This window comes from Triturus cristatus, chromosome 8, assembly GCF_964204655.1.
Source record: "Triturus cristatus chromosome 8, aTriCri1.1, whole genome shotgun sequence".
NCBI classification, from domain to species: Eukaryota; Metazoa; Chordata; class Amphibia; order Caudata; family Salamandridae; genus Triturus; species Triturus cristatus.
Window position 1 is genome coordinate 1,058,031,793 of NC_140591.1, and position 18,184 is coordinate 1,058,049,976.

Here is an 18,184-nt window from a genome sequence, read left to right on the forward strand (position 1 = left end):
ACAGCTGTTCTTCTCTCAACGTCATGTCAGTCATGTCAGTCAGGGCTCATTGGAGACCATGGGGTGGACATAGACACCCAAGGATGGCATCCAGTTTGGCAGCCATGATGCAGAAGCCCACCCGCACCTGCTCAGCCGTCTCCATCTGGCACTCCAGCACAAGGCGTTGGAAGGTCAGGTGTTGTTCCTGGAGGTCTTGGGATGGCGCTGAGGCTGTGGGTGCCTCCTGCTGGGTGGTTTGGGTGGTGGGTGGGGTCTCATCGATGTAGCTGGGCCACCCTGAGCCTGGAGGTGAGTGGCCGATGAGGTCAATGATGTCTTGGATGGTTTGGGTGTTGATGCTTGCGTTGTGTTCCTTGTCATCCGTGAAGAGTGGCTGTGACTGCTCTGCAGGAGGTGTTGACAGTGCCCCTGCGATGTGAAGGGAATATGGTGTATTACAATGTGTCCACATGTGTGTAGACGCATGGTTGACATTCAGACAGCATAGCATTTTACATTGTGACAGTCTGTAGATCTGGGCGATGACCCAGGGTCATTGTGGGTGTGCACTGTGCTCTGCTTGATTGTGCATGTGTGCCATTGTGGCCATCTCCACCCATCCCCCACCCTGTTGCGGTTGTGTTGTGTCCTGTCGAGCAGTGTCTGTTCCCCCGACTCCGGTCACAGTCTCCACACTGATGATTGTCGACACCAGCTCCTCCATGTCATCCAGCTCCAGCTGTGGTGCTGGGCCCCCACTTCCAGTCTGCATTGCTGCGTTCTGGTTGGCGGAGAGTTTCTCCTTGATCTTCCGCTTGATGTCATTCCATCGCCTCTTGACTTCGTCCATTGTCCGCTTGTGCTCTCCGACGGCATTCACCTTGTCGACGATGTCCCACCATATTGCAGTTTTGGTGCCCAGTGACACGTTGGAGGTGATGAAAAGTTGTTGATGGTGTTCCATCACCTCCGTGACTATGATCCTGTTCGGCTGCCGACTGAACTTTTTCTTCCTTGTCTTCCTGTCCTTGCCCTTCCCTGTCCCCGAGGTCCCAGGCTGGTCGTCCGGGGTGCTTGTGGGGTTGCGCTCGTCCTCTACACCTGCTCCGGCTGCCTCCATGGTGCTTGGGTGCAGGTCAGTTTGTGTGTAGGTGTTTATTCTGCTTTTATGGAGATTTTCTCACCTGCCAGGTGTGCGTTGCAGGCCTTGCGCTGCTTATCGCTGATTTCCTCATCATGCTGTGGCCCATCCCAGGTTTTTGGGTGCTGTGGTTTGTGTTTTTATCTCCGTTGAGGTGGTTTTATAGCAGACATTGTCCGCAGTTTCAGCAGACTATCGCATGCTACCGCCTTGTTGTGAATCCCACGTTGTCACAGGGTTATTTTCCCCCAATGGGCTGCAATATTGAAAATTGTGTTATGCTACTCTTGCGGTAGTTATCACACATTCTTGTGAATATACCGCTAAAGGTTTTCCCTTCTTAGGCCTGGATAAAGGCTGCTTTAACTATCTGGGAAACCACAATTCATCAACCTTTGAAGGAGATCAATAAGAAGTAGAAAAGGGAGAGCTTAAGCTTTGGGTCTGCCTCCTTAAGACATTGTCTTTTATATGTTAATAGTGGTTTTGCCATTGTTTTGATGGGCAGCCCATCAAGGGCAATGCATTTTGTGAATGGTTACATTGTCTCATTTGTGTTCCAGTTACATTTTGGTGTTGGACTATTAAGTAGTTCTTTTGTTAGAATGCAGATGTAACATGATGTGTAGCTTGTAACTGAGAAGCCTGTGTGTGTTCCTTGATGTATTTACTTTGCTAATATAACTGCTTACAAATTTCTGATTCATTATTTTTTGTTTAGCACATTTGTGCTGTTTGGATGCCTTAAGCTGTCATGAAGACATCAATTAAACACCCTTCCGTGTTCATTTGTTTTACTTTTCTGTCTTGATAGCATGTTTCTTGATTGATAGTTTTTATTGTTTTCAAAATAAGGACGTGCACACACACACATAGGCTTTCTTAATGATGCGATAAAAGAACAGGGCCATTTGCCAAAAGTATCTACTCCACAATATTTTGCTATGTTCCCTTTATGTCCACTGCTTACAATGCTGACTTCATCTTCTGATCACTTTTATAACATTATGTTTTAAGGGTACAGATTACCTCCCCTAATGTTGTCTGTCCAGCAGAGGGGTTGTTCTCCCATCTTCCATATTGTTCTAGTCCAATATGATACTTCCTTACTGGAATTTCGTTCTAGGAAAGCTAGGGACAACAAAATACAAAGCACCCAAACTATTAACAAGCAAAAAAGCCCAGGCCTGTTGGCTTTTCCATTAGGGTTTGATAAAGAACACACCATATGCCACTCGGTTTGTGGCTGACACTGCATCTTTAAAACATTAATGGGTTTCAGCACCAGATAACATCAGTACACATCAGTGTGCACAGCTGGCAACATCCCAGGGTCAATAATGCTGTATCTAGCTCCCACATGAGGGAAATCAGATTATATTTGATCTCGGTAACAAACGTTACTAAACCAATGATTGTTAAATTAAAGTGTTCTCTTGCAGTTATGATTCTTCATTAGATGGAAATAAGTGAAATCTGAAACCATGGTACTTGAACTCACATGAAAATTCTTCAAGGGAGTGATCATGGCTCAACACTTAGGGTAGATTGTGGGTAGCAGCTTTCCCAAAATGTGGAAATCTGTAACTCCGCCATTGTTGTTTGGTGTAGAAGGAACATCTCCAACCATTAGCTCGTGAGCTACTGTAGCTCTCTAGCTACCTCTCAGTAGTTCACCTGTGTGCAGCCCAGCTTATTAAATTAGAAAGCTTTTGCTTGGTTTAATAAATATACATATAACAACATTGAAATCATACAACACTAATAATATTAGTAGCCCTAAATGCGTTTCATTGAAGATAAGAAGCTCTCAGTACAGAAAAGGTTGGAGACCCTTTGATGATACCTAGCAAAACTCAGGCTTTCTAATAAAAAAAAAAACGTAAGAGTTGTAAAATATATTTTTGGGCTATTTTGAGTCTTAGGACTCCTTTACCTGCCATTTTGCTATTTGTATTTTCAAAACATTGTCTATATATGCTTTTAAAGCAGGATTGTGACTGTTGCTAAGGAGACTTAAAGCAGCATTAGTGAAAGGTAATCACTCTGGGTCCTATTTACAAACATAATGGAAAAGCATGGACATAGTTTTATGCATCCGCTTGAGCATACTTTTTTCCCCAATTCAGACACATTCCTCGAAGTATGCCTCTAAAGCTTCACCAGGCCCTGTTTTTCAGGCATTCTTCTGGGAAAATCATGTGATTTAAAAAAAAATTGTCTATTGTCCCTGTGCGGTATTCTCCAAAGCAGACAAGTACCCAGAAGGAATGGAGCAGTCTGTTAAACAAGCAAAAACATTTCACTGTGGGGAAAACTCTGGGGAAGTCCCTTCCCATATAGCCTCATATGTGGGGGGATCTGTTTTTCTTCTCACCATGAAAGAGGAGTTATACTAGGCTTTTGTTGGAGTGAATCTCCAACTAATTCTAGGGTAAGAAATAGATGGTGAGATGTCACGTGGCTGGTTTAGGCCCTGGGAAAAACACTGACATTTTACATGCACACAATTCTTAAGTTGCCTTCTTTACTACAAGTTAACTTTTGACACACATTTGCTTGTGCGACTGTGCAGGATATGGCTCTTAGAAACCACATTTGCTTACATTTCAACTTCATAGGCACATTACCATGATGCCTTGAACATTTAGTACCAGGGATAAAGTTCACTATGCAAATTTTGTTGTTTGTTGATCATCTGGTAGATGACATAGCTTACATAAGAGGATAAACAATGACATCCTGGCTGTGATCTCAGCACAGTAGCATGGATCTGTTTATTATATAAACACAAGCACTTCCGTGTTCAAAACAGAGGAGCACTCTGCTGTCACTGCGAGGTCGCTGCTTGTCGGAATTCCACTTCATGTGTTCCTGTTTCCCCCTTCAAGGTGGGATGTCTCGCTTGTGACCAAGATGGGCCCCTGATGACACTTACCCTCAGGTAATGGGTACTCAGGTCATCCAATAGGGGATTTGGGCAGATCACCCGCTCTAGGCAACTAGGTTAGGGAGTTCAACAATAAGCCTTTTAGTTGTGATTACTATTATTATTGAAGGGGGCAAAAATAGAACAATGTCCATAAGCTTTGTGCTGTCGCTCAAAGTGAAGGGAGTCAGTTGGGAAAGTGGGCTGCCCCATTGCCCCATTCTGTATGCTATGGTGGGTAGAAGCAAAATGTGGCTAACAGTTTACCAGACCATTGGATGAAGCCCACTGACCAAAAGCCCTTCTTTTTATGTGTAATAGGTATGTTTTTTTGGGAAAAGCAATAGACTGGAGTCTCAAATGATGGACCTAAAAATCTGCTTTATGGGTATGGTAAAATGTGAGAAGAATTAATGCAACATGGCCATTTCCCACTGTCTGCAAACATACCACTGGTGAACTGGATTGGACCACACGACAAAGCATTTTGTCATATTATTCCATCGTGCCTATTATTTGCCCTCTCAAACTTCCCTAACAGGAACCCCTTAGTTATCAAGAACATGAAGCCTGAGGTTGTTCAGTGATCTCAGCTCTCACAGCAGGGGGCTGTTATTAAACTGCGATCATGGAAGGACAAAAACACTGTAGTTGATGCTTTTAATAATCATGCTGATGTTTTAATTAACTGGACTCATTTTTCTTCTTCACAGTGATGAAAGCCTTAGTCTCAGAGACACAGATTTGTAATATATGAATTGTAGACTGGACACGTATTCTCAGCAGGGACATTAAACTATAATATGTGGACATATGTTTCTTAACCTTTATAAATCTGTGCGCCTGTTTTAATGCTGTTAAATAACTTTTTTAACTAAACCTATGCTTACACTTTCTAAAATGTGAATCCAACTCCACCTGTTTCAGACTCCTGGAAATCTTCATCGATTCATCAGGCATAAATAATTAGGCTAAACTTCAGTTTCTTAAAACATGCTTAAATGGCTGTTATGTCCCCCAGTTTATATTAATACCAACTGCAATCATTTAGGTCTCCTTTTCCGGTCTGGTTAGAAAGAGTTTTATGAAATGCATAGTATATGTGCAGTGAGTGGGCGAAAATGAAAGGATCAGTCTACCTCAGCCATTGGCTGTTGTAAATGCCAGTTAACAGTCATTGGTTAATTGCTACTACATCAAGGTGTGTAGAATTTCACAAATGAACTGGCATATGGTTGTTTCAGTTTTGCAGCAGAAACACAGCTTGAAGGACATACTCTTGTTTAGGTCTCGAAATAATGTCTAACTGTGGTGTTGTAGAACATTGCAATGTTTGTCACTATTGCTACCTTTGTACACTATGTGCTTCTTACCACTAGTGAAATTTAGAATTTATAATGTAATGGAGTGTTATAAGGGGAGTCTGGGACAGTTGGAGGGTGAAGCATCTAGGAGTAGCTGTGCCGTTGTGCTTTCTGGGGTATGGTGCCAGGATTTTATTGAAAATAAAGATTTAATGACTCTCAATGCATGGATTCACCTTTACAAATTTAGCAAGCACCTGTCCTGGCACCTGAACCCATCACAGTTTAAGAGGTCCTTGTATTTTGATAAGAGGAGAATATATGCATGAGCGTGGAAAAGAAAATAAAGAAAATAAGGTCTTAGCTATAACACTGATATATATACATTGGATTCATTTACAGAAATAATCCTCAAATCCTCTGGGTTTCTTTTTTTTTCTTTTTTTTTACCATATCTCCTAATAGGCTCTGCCAATCTCTTTTATCCAGCATCTACCGGAGAACCAATCTCGTCACAATTTGAGTAATTGTGTCGATTTGACACATTTTCATAACCTAACATTGATGAATTCTCATTACCACTCATCATATCTCTTCCCTCTTCTCTTCCCCAAATATTCATATCACCATCATACCTGCATTCTTTTCAAGCAATCATTCTTGATTTGACCATGGAACATTAATTACCTTACCATGGTTACAGATAGAGATGCGTCCCATACACCAAACCCTTCCATCACTCAGAAGTGCAGAATGAAATTGTTTTTTACTTGTAAAGCGTGTGAATACCTGTTTTTACCTTTGCTTGAAAAACAACGTAACTTGACTTTAACAATATCTCCACCAGCAAGTTGGCCTTTCTTACAACCATGCGGCTTGTTATAATACGTTTTGTAAATCTTTTGAGCATGTACTAATTTTCTCATTAATGACTGACCGTGACCAATCTATTTTGGATTCTGACATTCACCCCAAGGTACCCTTGGATAAAGGCCTTCTTCCCCATATCAATTCAAATGGGCTATCCAGTAGAGACACATACAGTAATTCCATATGCCCACACAATACGCAGCAGTTCTATTCTCCAATTCATATTCCCATTATTGGCAAACTGAATAGTACCTTTCACCAGTCTGTTGAGTTGTTCATTTAGGCATTTACCAGATGGATGACATATTTTGATATAGTTCTGTGTATAATGCCATTCCTCTTTAGGAATTCTCCAAAGATATCCACTATAAATTGTGAACCATTGTCAATTACAAAGATTTTAGGAAGACCTTCTCTTAAAAAGATTTTGTCTAAAAACTGAACAACTGCTTTGGAATTAGCCCTTGCTACCACTTCAATCTCTGGCAATTTGGAAAAATCCTCAACAGTAATGATATATTTTGACTCACCCTTCTCCATGACAGGTCCTATTATATCCACGCCAACTCTTTCCCTGGGCATGCTGGGACTGTCAATAGGACACCAGGGTGGAATACAAATTATTCTGGATTTATCTGACTCATTGTTAAGCGCACAATCTCTGACCTTCCTCTCAATCACCACATCCAACCCAGGCCAGCAGTGTACATTTTTCATCCTACTCTTAGTTTTTGAATTGCCAAGATGGCCCTAATGACAAATGTTTAGAAGTTTATCTCACAGACTGATACTTCCAGATGGTTAATAAGATTGTCTAAAATAACTATTGTAAACATCACTCTACTTATAATTATAAAATCTATGTATTTTAAAGGAATTGTGTCCTTCATACTTTATTGCTGAAAATGAAACCACAATTTATGATATTGATCCTGACACAGTGTCTGATTTAGATCTTGGCGGACAGCTTACTCCATCACAACGCTGACAGACATCCCATCCCCTGCAATATAAATCCCATAGGCTATAATGCGATTTCTATTTCGGCGGACAGGATATCCGTCACTGTTGTGACAGAGTAACCCGTCCTCCAAGATCTAAGTCAGGCCCTTAGTCACAATGAGTGCAGGTTTCATAGGAATAGTTGCCATGTTTCACTCCAGGTCAATGGGTAAATTGATTGTTCAAAGCAGTGGTGTATGTACTTTCAGTTCTATACACAATGCGTCCAGTTATTGAAGTCGCTTTTGGGCAGCATGTACAGTAGCAGTTCTGTATCTGTATTGTTGACTTCACTGATGACAATATATCATTTAAAAGCCATCTTTACATTTTATTTGATGAACTTTCTGTATTTAAACAGCTTCTTGCACTTTTGTAATGCAGGGCATGACAATTGGACCGCTTGTTAAATATCTCGACGTTAGAAAGACTAGCAAAAAACAGTCGGTTAATGAAGAAATTCACATTCGGGTACGTGACTTCTGTGAATTTGTCAAATTCTTTGCTCATCGTGTGTAGTGTCAATGTTTAATCACTAATATGTAGGCAAAATGATGTACATATGTGAAATTTGTCAACAGTTATAATGTGTCATAATAAAATTCGACATCTAAAAAGTATCTCAGTAGCAAAAGTAGAAAATGTCTATGCACATATAGGTTTTGCCTTACATCTGTGACTTATTCCTTTTTGTTTTTGTTCAAAGAAAGTTAAAATCCATCTTGATTGAACATTTAACTCTATGAAAAATATTATCAGCTCAAGTTGTAAGTGTAAGTGTAAAAATAACCCACATTAGGCCGATGACAATATGCAGCTAAAGAATTATGGGTCAGATTTGCATAAATGTGCACATACATGAACAGACAAACTCTCCAAGGCTATGCCTAGATAGTCAAGTGACTTGTTTGTGCAGAATTATTTACCCAAAGAAGAATAGTACACTTTGAAAAATCCACATGTGTAGGTCGCCAGTCAATCAGTAGTTACTGGGCCTCTCTCACACTTCCAGTACCCTCACACAATCTCAGTCCCACTCAGAAGTTTGAAGCTAGTGCCCACCTGTTCATATGCACCTACACTCCTCTCTTGGGGACTCAGGGATGTATTTCTCCCAGTGCTGGGAGCTCTGGTAAGGGTGTGCAGCTCTCAGGATCAACTTTTAGTGTTGTTCGGGTGCCCTTTTCTGTCTGGAGATACTTGCAAAAAAACATACACATTTTAGAACTGGAGTCATATGGGATGCGTAGGCGGCCCTCTTGTTCTGCCATGTTTCTGTTTTTTAATCCTTTGATGCAGCTTCTCACCCTCCTCTGGTAGACTAGCACACTTCACTGCTGGGATTGCACAGCAGTACTAGAGACACGTACTCTCACACCTTCCCCAGTCTCTTGGCACTCAGGGGCATATTTACAAGCCTTCACCGCCATTGGAGCATCACTTTTATTGATGCTCCGGTGGCGCAGCGCCATATTTCGTATTTACAAACTGGTGCTAGAGACATGTACTCTCACAACTTCTCCTGTCTCTTGGCACTCTGAGGCATATTAACAAGCCTTCACCACTACTGGAGCATCACTTTTGTGATGCACTGGTGGCGCAGTGCCATTTGTCATATTTACAAGGTGGTGCCAAGTCACTTTGCGTGACTTAACGCCACCTTGTAAATATGCCCCTTTCCGACACAGTCCTCTGCGGCAAAGGTCCGAGCAATGTGTGTTGCTGTGGGTATTCCACAGCTACACTCATTGCTTTTTGATGGTGCCCCAGATTTATAAGACTGAAGTAGTGCCAAAAAATGAACGCCATGGAATACCGGGCGTTAGAATGGTGATACGAGGAGAAATTATTTTTTTTTCCTTGTTTTTTCCTTTCTGCAGCACACATAGAAGGTGCAAATTGACATTATTGATTGTTTATGTGCAGGAAGGTATCCCTTCCTGCACATGAATAATCGTCCCTACAGCACAGGCACCCTTGTAGCATCTTTGACGAATGCCTGCACTGGCGCTAGGTAGCTTTTTTTTTTGCCCCATCGCTAGGGGAAACCCAGGGGTGTGCCGTATTGTTGTGAAAATGGCTCATACCTGTGTTTAGAAAGTGTTCGAGCACGGCGCTGCCAAATTTGGCACTGCTCTGCGCTCCTACATTTTATTGCAAATATGCCCCACTATTTCAGATGGATGAGGGTAGACCACTGTCTGCACTCTTTGGGCTCGCGCACCAAATGCCCCTCTCAGCACTTGAATCTCAGCTGCACATCAAAAATTATTCAATAATTCATCTTCCAGTCAGTTTTACCTGTGCTCAGGTGTCAGGCTGAGTCTGACAATAGTCCCTCACACTCAACCTGCACTTGTGCACATGCATGTTCGCATGTGCTAACAAGCAATTTGCACAAAGCTCCTTTACCCACATATCCTCAGTACACTTTCGTATCATAGCATAGCAGTGCTGCTGTTTAATGAAACACCAGGTTTTTTTTCTGGAGGAACACCTTCTGCTATGCCCCATGAAGGGCCTGACTGGGAACCCAAAGCAGGCTTGGCCCCCTGAGGCTGGACACGCTTGCTTGTTGCTTTTTGTTACTGGGGCCAATATTGCACCACCGCTGCAAAACTGGCCGCCAGCATCAAAATCGGCACCCGTCACTGTAAAACCGACCCCCACCCTTCCAGCCTCCCGGGGAAACGCCCGATGCGTGGTACGGCCAGTGTGACCCTTGTCCCATGAAATTTGGATATTTTATTTTCATCCCTTGCTGGTAAAATTCTTCAGCATTTTCTGGTTATGAAAAGATTGCAATAGAGATTGTGATTGCTCACAAACTTTCATATGTATTAGTAGTATTCCCACACTTTCAAGGCAACTCAAGCCACCACCACTTCCATCTCTGTGCAGGAGATCTTCTCCTGCAGTAACGTCGCATAGGGGTAAATGCATCTACGCTTTTGATTCACTTTTGGGAATGCACTACAGGCAGAGATCGAGCCATTTCTGCCCGAATGGAATTTTATGTGTACAACTGACTTTTTCACTTTTTCAGAATAATTTATGGATTTGTAGGTGCAGCTCCATTTTATCCCGCATTTGAATGTTGTTAGTCTGTTTTAAATTGTGGCAGACAAATCTGTGCATTAAGCTGGCTTTTAATGTCCTATGCTATCTCAGTAAAAGGTCATTACAAATTTCAAATAATCCACCTACTAATATTTCAAATTTTTTAAAATGTGCCCATATGAAAACATATACATGTATGACGTGATTAAAATGTTCTACAATTCACATACGTCTTTGATCATCTATATATAATATAACTAAGTAAGAAATTTCCAGAGCGCGCAAATACTGGAATGTCTTAGCACTAACCAAACCTCTGAAATGGCTGGAGAAAAGCGACTTGACAGAGTGAAGAGCCAAGTTTTTAAAGACTTCCTTAAAAGGATGAGGCTCTGTTGGGAACTTTAATGTAAAGGCAGAGCATTCCACAATTTGCTGCTGAGATAGGAGAAGCTCCTTACCCCCCTCCCATTCCCCCCAACTGGACATTTTTATTTTGAAAGTCGTCACCAGATAAGAAAGAGAGGACCCTTTTACTCGCCGTGGAGAGTACCACGTAAAATGTTTCTGAAGATAAAGGGGTCCGGTGCCATGCAAGGCTTTGTGCATCATGCAAAGTGCCTTGAACCTGACCATTTTGGTCACTGGCAGCCAATGCAGTTCCTTAATTTTCTTAGAAACAGAGCAGACTTTGGGCAACTTTAGAAGAAGACATGCCACTGCATTTTACAAACTTTTCAGCTTGTATTGAGAACATTTATTTATCCCTAATTAGAGGGTATTACAGTAGTTGAACATCAAAAGGATAAGGGCAAACACAACCATCTTTTGCAGGTCAGTGGGAATAAAATAAAATAAAACTTTTTAAACAGCTTGAGTGTATACAAGCATGAAGAGGTTATACGGTTTATCTGCTCTGAAAAATTCAGCTATTCATCATAAATAATACCTAGGTTTTTTACCTTTATGACAGGGACAGGTAGTTGGCCAAAGTCCTCAGGTTGTTCCAAGCTGCTATATTGTTCCCTCCAGACTACTAACATATTTCTTATCAATATCCCGACTACCATTCCACATTTTTCAATATCTCATTTATTCTACAAAACTGAGACTTGTCTCATTATTCAAACTTATTTTAGGTTAAGAAAACATAAACTTCATAGAAAGCACATATAAAAAACACAAATGTGTGCAGATGGAACAATACAAAACATTGATTGTGAAAAAATATAAGAAATACAAATAATCAGGCAGACAAAACTGCATCTACTATTGAGGGCTGTGGATTTAGGGTAATAATAATTTATTTCTCACCTTTTTATTTTATTTTGTCTTATACTTTGGTGTATTACCCACAGTGGCACCAAACTACCATACATTACTCTAACTAATACAGACTCTCTTAACATTACTTTCAAAGTCTATTGTTTTAAACAATCCCTTTTGTCACAAAATTCAATAGGCACCCTGCAGAATTTACTAAATAATATGCTAGCAATGTTTCCTGACATTGGTGCACAATTGTTAAACAGAGAAGGCGTTACATCAGACGAGTTGTCTTCAATCATCTGGTTTTAAAACGCTTTCTTAAGGTTTCAATAACACTCCTCCTGTTACACGTAATGCATTCTTACCCTGAATTTGAAGGTTGTAATACCCTCTATTTCATCTATGCCTTTCACTTTCCGTTTACGTTTCAAAGGAATGACAAGTATAAATCTTTGCAAATTTTAATACAGAAAAAAAAAGTGCATTTGTTATTGGGGTGAGAGCAAGCCTCAGTACATACACTTATAGTTCAACTATGGTGAAGACTTCTGAAAACAAATTTACTGTATGTACTTCTGTTTCAGCTTGTATCATAAGACTATCAAATATTTTGCATAATATCGAGAGGTCTTCAGGGTTGTGTGTTGGCACTGCAATGACAGCACTTCTTGAGAAGAGCTATTCATTTTATTGCTTCTATTTACAATTCATTGACTCATTTTACTGGCAAGATTAACATAGTTTCTAGGTTTTGCCCAGATTTTCCATCAAAGTGTTTTTTTATTACTAAACCAATGTTTTAAGGAGAAAGGATGAATCCACTCCTAAAGGGGAAGAGAGAATTATATTGGACTGCCATACAGCCTCCTAAATTGTATTTATCAACACCAATGTATGTCAACCCACTTACATGGTCTTAAAACTTTTAAAATATGGTATCGCCTTGGATATTTAAAATCAGGCATCTTGTAGGAAACTGGGTTACTGGTTAAGGGGAGTGAAACCCTAATCAAACAACAATCACAATTCTAATTCAGCGGGGAAAGACAAGCAAACCCCAACTTCACCTGTGCTCAACCCTCTGGTAGCTTGGCACAAAAGCAGTCAGGCTTAACTAAGTGGTAATGTGCAATGTATTGATGCAGCACTTCAAACAGTAATAAAGTGAAAACACAACACAAGGAAAATCCCACATCAATTTCGAAAAATAGAGTAAAATATGATGAATTATTGTACACCAAAACAACAAAAATCCAATCAGTAGAACTAGAGATAACAGTTTAAATACTTAGGGACAAATAGCCCCTATAAGCACAAAGTGCCACCTGTGGTTACCTGGTTATGCCAGACAGGTACAAAATTACAAGTTCAGGCCAACCGAGGTGGAGTGTGGGCTGGCTTAGGCCCGCTAAACAAAGTACCCTAAATCCTGGTTGCAGAGCATTGCAAACCCTTCATCGATGATGCATCGCGCATTGGCGGTTATGATGATCAGCAGGCTGTGAGCGGGGTCCTGTACCAAGAATGTGTGATGCAACAGTGGTTCCAATGAGCTAAAGTCTGTGATGCACCAAGGATTTGTCGCACTACTATGGTTCCGACGCGGAGCTGTGAGAAGATGCATCACGCTGCATCGATTCTGCAAAAGACCACAGCTGTGCTGCCAGAGCACCTTCAGGCCCACCTCCAATGGTCCAGGACTCGTGTCGCACCACTTGGGGTGCAGGACTCACAGCAGGCCGTGTTTAAGTGCATTGTTCAAGTTGGCTGGAGCCTTTCCTTTGCCTGAAGCTCTGATCAGGAGACCAGCCATCTAGCGTACCCTGGTGTCCCTGGGTTCACGATGCAGGTTCAGTCCCTCCCACTTTGGCAGCAGGGCAACAGAGTAGGAGGGAAGCAGAATAGCAGTTCTTCTTGCAGCAGAGCAGCACATCAGTTCTTCTGAGTCATGCACAGGTCCAGATGAGTACTTATAGTTAGGTCTGGGGGCCCAATATTTATAGCTGGTGCCAGCTTTGAAGCAAGAGTCGTTTCTAGAGGTTTCCACTCCAAAGGTGTTTGGAATTTTCTTCCTCCCTGCCCTGGCCCTAGTTTTCTGGGGACACAAAAAGACTTACATGAAACCCTTTGTGAGTGTGCTGAGGCAGAGTCTTTGTAATGTTCATCTGGGGTGGATGAAAGCTTCAACCCTCCCTGTCAGGTCAGAGATGAATGGCCCATCCTACCAACACCTATTTCCCGTTGGTCTCACTGTCTGGAAGCAATACAAAAAGACCATCTTCCAGCTGTACCTAGTCATGTGGTCCAAGATACAGGCTGCAGGCACCAAGTGATTGGGACCAGAAAATGCCATCTTTCTTAAAGCAGCAATTTCAGAATTATGACTTAAAATCTAACTTTACCATTAAAGAGGGTTTTAAATTACAAATCTTTAGAGACAAACTGGAGATTCCAGCCTGCTCCCAATTGAAAATGACCACTTATTAAATGTAATATGGTAACCAAAGCTATCCTATGGGAGAGGTAGGCCTTAAAGTAGTAGAAACAAATTTAAGAGTTTTTCACCACTAGGACACGTAAAAGTGAAAAGTTCATGTTCAACTTTTTTAATACACTGCACCCTGGCCTATGGGCTGTTTAGGGCCTACCTTAGGAGAAACTTATGTATATTAAAAAAGAAGGTGTAGACCTGGCAAAAGATTTATTTTGCCAGATCGAAAAGGCAGTTGAGAACTGCACACACAGGTTGCAATGGTAGGCCTGAGACATGTTTAAAGGGCTGCTTAAGTGGGTGGCACAATGAATGCTGCACACCCACTAGTAGCATTTAATATACGGATCCTGAATACAAGTAGTGCAATTTTACTAGGGACTTACAAGTAAATTTAATGTGACAATTGAGTGTAAGCCATTTCCCCATGTTTACAGGAGAGAGCACAAGCTCTTTACCACTAGTTAGCAGTGATAAAGTGTACAGAGTCATAAAGTCAATAAAACCAAATTCAGCAAAGACAGGGGTAGTATGGCAAACGGTTTGCGGGAAGACCACCCCAAGGCTGACAGGCCTAACAATTCTGTTCCAGAGGACACACACCCTCATACATAAATTGAGTCATGATTCTTCCTCTGATACTCCATCTAGCACACTGAGTATCTTTCCAGCATTTAGTCGCAAAGATAGTTATGTTATGCTCCCCTGACTAAATTATGTCAACATAGTGTCACTGAAATAAAAAAAAGATAAAAAATGAGGGGTAGATTTATGTTTCACTTGCGTCACTTTTGCGCCGCCGTTGCGTCACTTTTGTGACGCAGCAGCGGTGCAAATCCTGCACCATGGTGCGGGGTATTTACAACGTGACGCATCTGGGAGATGCGTCACGTTGTAAAGCCCTGCGCCACATGTAGGCGTTCCAGGGCAGGTGGGGGCGTTCCGGCGAAGGAACACCTCCTAAAAGTGGCTGAGTGAAATCTACAAGATTTCACTCAGTCACTTTTAGGCCCATGCTGCGTCAAAACCCTGCGCCTGCTTGAAGCAGGCGTAAGGATTGACGCAGCATTGTACAGATAGGGCCCCCCAGAACATTGCTGGAGCTGCGTCGCGCTTGCGACGCAACTCCAGCAATGCGCCACTTTTACGGCACAGATGCGTCACGCATCTGTGCCGTTTTTGCCCCATGGTGCGCCGCATTATAAATGCGGCGCATCCATGGTGGCGCAGCTGTGGCGCATAATAATTGGCGCATCCCTGCTGATATGCAGGGATGCGCCAGTTAACATAAATCTGCCCCTAAGTGAGGCTAGACTAAACAAATTTTTAATGATGTTCCTCTTCACACATGATAAAAAAAACTGCGAAGTTTCCATTCGATTCCTCCACATTTCCGAAACTCAGCATGTTTCTGTGCTTCTTGATTGTGACACAAAAGTCATGGACATTCACTAGGCCATAAAAAAAAATCTGATCCCAGGTTGTGACACTCTATGTAGTCTTGGGTAGTGAATCTATCAAAAACGATATAAGTGGTGGAGCCACCACATTAATTTATTTGGTGGTGTTGTGCACCCTTCTGAAAAATGTAAGCACATGGCGTTCAATAGCTGATTGCCACTGATCAACATTATCACATGTAGTAAACATAAATAGGAGCTCAGGACAATAAACATTAGATTTGTGATCAGTCATATGTGTTGTCAACTCTCCATAGAACAATGAAGTGTACATTATTTTGCATTTGTTTTGACAGTTAATGGATCACCTGAAAGCTGGAATTGAAGATGTGTGTGGACACTGGGGACACAATCAATTAAAAGAAAAGTGAGTAGTATCTGAATTTAGTAAAGAAAAAAAGAATGTATCTGCAAAATGGTGGAACATTACTGTTACTTGACTACAGATTTACAATTTCCTAAACCCGAGCAAACCTGCGCATACCTTTTTTAATAGTCTGTACGCTTGTATACCACCCTTGCACGAAATTCCAAACCAAGGGGCTGGCAGACTTAAGTTTGCCCGCCATTGATGTGGGGACTGGAACCGCCCACCTGTAAAGAGGCATGTCCTGCACCCCCAATCACGATGCAACCGCCACCATGGCGGCCGCATCCAGCCCGTTTAACATTCCAGTGGGTGCTGCTGGCTGCAGCAGCCGCAGCACTGCTAAAGAATCATGTTGTGCGTTTCCCTGCACTACGTGGCAGGCACCACGCGGTGCCTGCCACCTGGTGCAGGGAAATGGTACCCCCCCAGTGAACAACCACCTCCCCTCAACACGATCCCCGCTAGCCTTTCCATGGCGGTTTCACCGCCATCGAACGGCTGGCTTTCAGTAGCATCGTACTTTGGCTGGCAGTGCCTGCTAGGACTGCCACCATTATCCGCATGATGGCTGGGTCCATGGCGGGCACACTTTCCATCCACCAGCACACTGCCCACCATCATTATATGGCGGGCGGAAAAGTAATTCGCGTTGGCGGTGAAACCACCACTAGCTGCCTGCCGGTGGCGGTTTCACAACCATCATAATCGGCCCCCAATTAATTCTTCACTAATTCATTTGGATTGAGGAATTTTTGCTGAAGATGTTTGGGCAGAGTTGTCTCAAAAAGATAACATAATTAACTTCAGGAAAAGAGAAAATAAAGTTGAGTGAGGCACAAAAAGCAATAGCAAAAGTCTTTGTAAGTGTGAAGAAAGGAGTGGATGAAAAAATAAAGGGAGAAAGTGCAAGCCAAATAAAGAAAGAGACAGCAATATGTTAGAGACGAAGGAGAGACTCTAGATATGTTAGGGCGTGCTACAAGATCAGACAGCACTTCCACTAAGCAGCATCAAAACTGCCGAAATAAAAGTGTTGTAACTTTATTATTTGATGTCCTAGGCGAGTTTACTTTGGCACTGCCTGTTCAATCTCTTGCAGCAATTAAGTAATTTTATTGTATTTGTTGAGAGCACGTGTCGGAGCTTGCCTGAAGGGTTTGATGAATTACAAAGATACTAGAAATAAGCACAATGAAACTGACACTGCTGCAAATTTATTTCTTTTTAGATTCGTTTTGCAAAGAAGCATTTAAAATCTGAGCGGTATTGCTTTAATATGCTTTTTATAGTCAGCAGGACTGTGGTTTGTTCCTTCTTCATTATTCCATTGTATAAATTGACATCCTGGATAAAACCAGAGGCAGTTCTTCCAGTATTTAAAAAACATGATTGAAGGTAATGTATTTACACATTCATGCTCTGCCCTATTTACATATCGAACTCTTGTTTTAGCTGACAGTTTTTCATGTGCAATACATTTGAGAGCCTCTGGGCCATAACTCTTTGTAGTAGCCTTTAGAGGAAGAGGGGTTAACAACAATTTAAATCTTAAAGAACAGTGTGAGTCAGTAATTTGTTGTTAAAAGGTTTTTTACAAGCTCAAAGCCAGACTAATATAAATCAGTCTAAAAAATATAGCATAAAAGTAAAGACTAAGAAAAGAGAGACCAAGGTGTCCTACAATATTGGTCCTCAACAGTAAAGAACATATAAGTATCTCAGTAGCCGTGATATAGAAAATAAGAACAATTATTTAGTGACTCAACTTATGGTTTCGATGCTTCTCACCATACATGGAAAGGATTTTGCAGCATCTATTAAACCCTACACTAAACTCAGATACATTCTTATAATCAGTTTCTGATTAGCTGATTTAAAAGAAATGTACTCATCATGAGTTTGTATCTCTATTCCTTTCGGGATACAATATATAGTGCAATTCAGTTTCCACAACAAATCACGTCCTAACAAACTCACAGGACATGAACTACAGACCACAAATTGATTAATATCCCCAAAACTCCCTATATTTACAAGGACATCCTCAGTAATGGGATTCTTCATTTGTTGATGAGCAACTCCGACTTTGAGAGGTCTTCCAGAGAGGGGTAGGTTTGGGATAATCTCACAGTACAAAAGTTGCACCATTGTCAACCAAAAATGAATCACCATTGCCATTTACCTCAGCATCTATAAATGGGCCACTCTGGTCTACCGCCAAGACAACGCCAAGCACACATTCTTCCTCCCCCCCTCAGGCACCGTCAGGTGGACTGACCGATGGCAAGATTTTCACTTGTTTCATA

At 41.7% G+C, this 18,184-nt stretch overlaps 1 protein-coding gene across 1 annotated transcript in view; it reads left to right on the forward strand.

Moving 5' to 3' along the window:
• Positions 1-18,184, forward strand: part of SLC9A4 (solute carrier family 9 member A4) — a 413,232-nt gene that overhangs the window by 189,423 nt on the left and 205,625 nt on the right. Inside the window, exons 6-7 of the mRNA XM_085622597.1 lie at positions 7,613-7,699; positions 15,805-15,875. Coding sequence (XP_085478723.1) covers positions 7,613-7,699; positions 15,805-15,875 — 158 coding nt within the window. The remainder of the gene's footprint in view (positions 1-7,612; positions 7,700-15,804; positions 15,876-18,184) is intronic.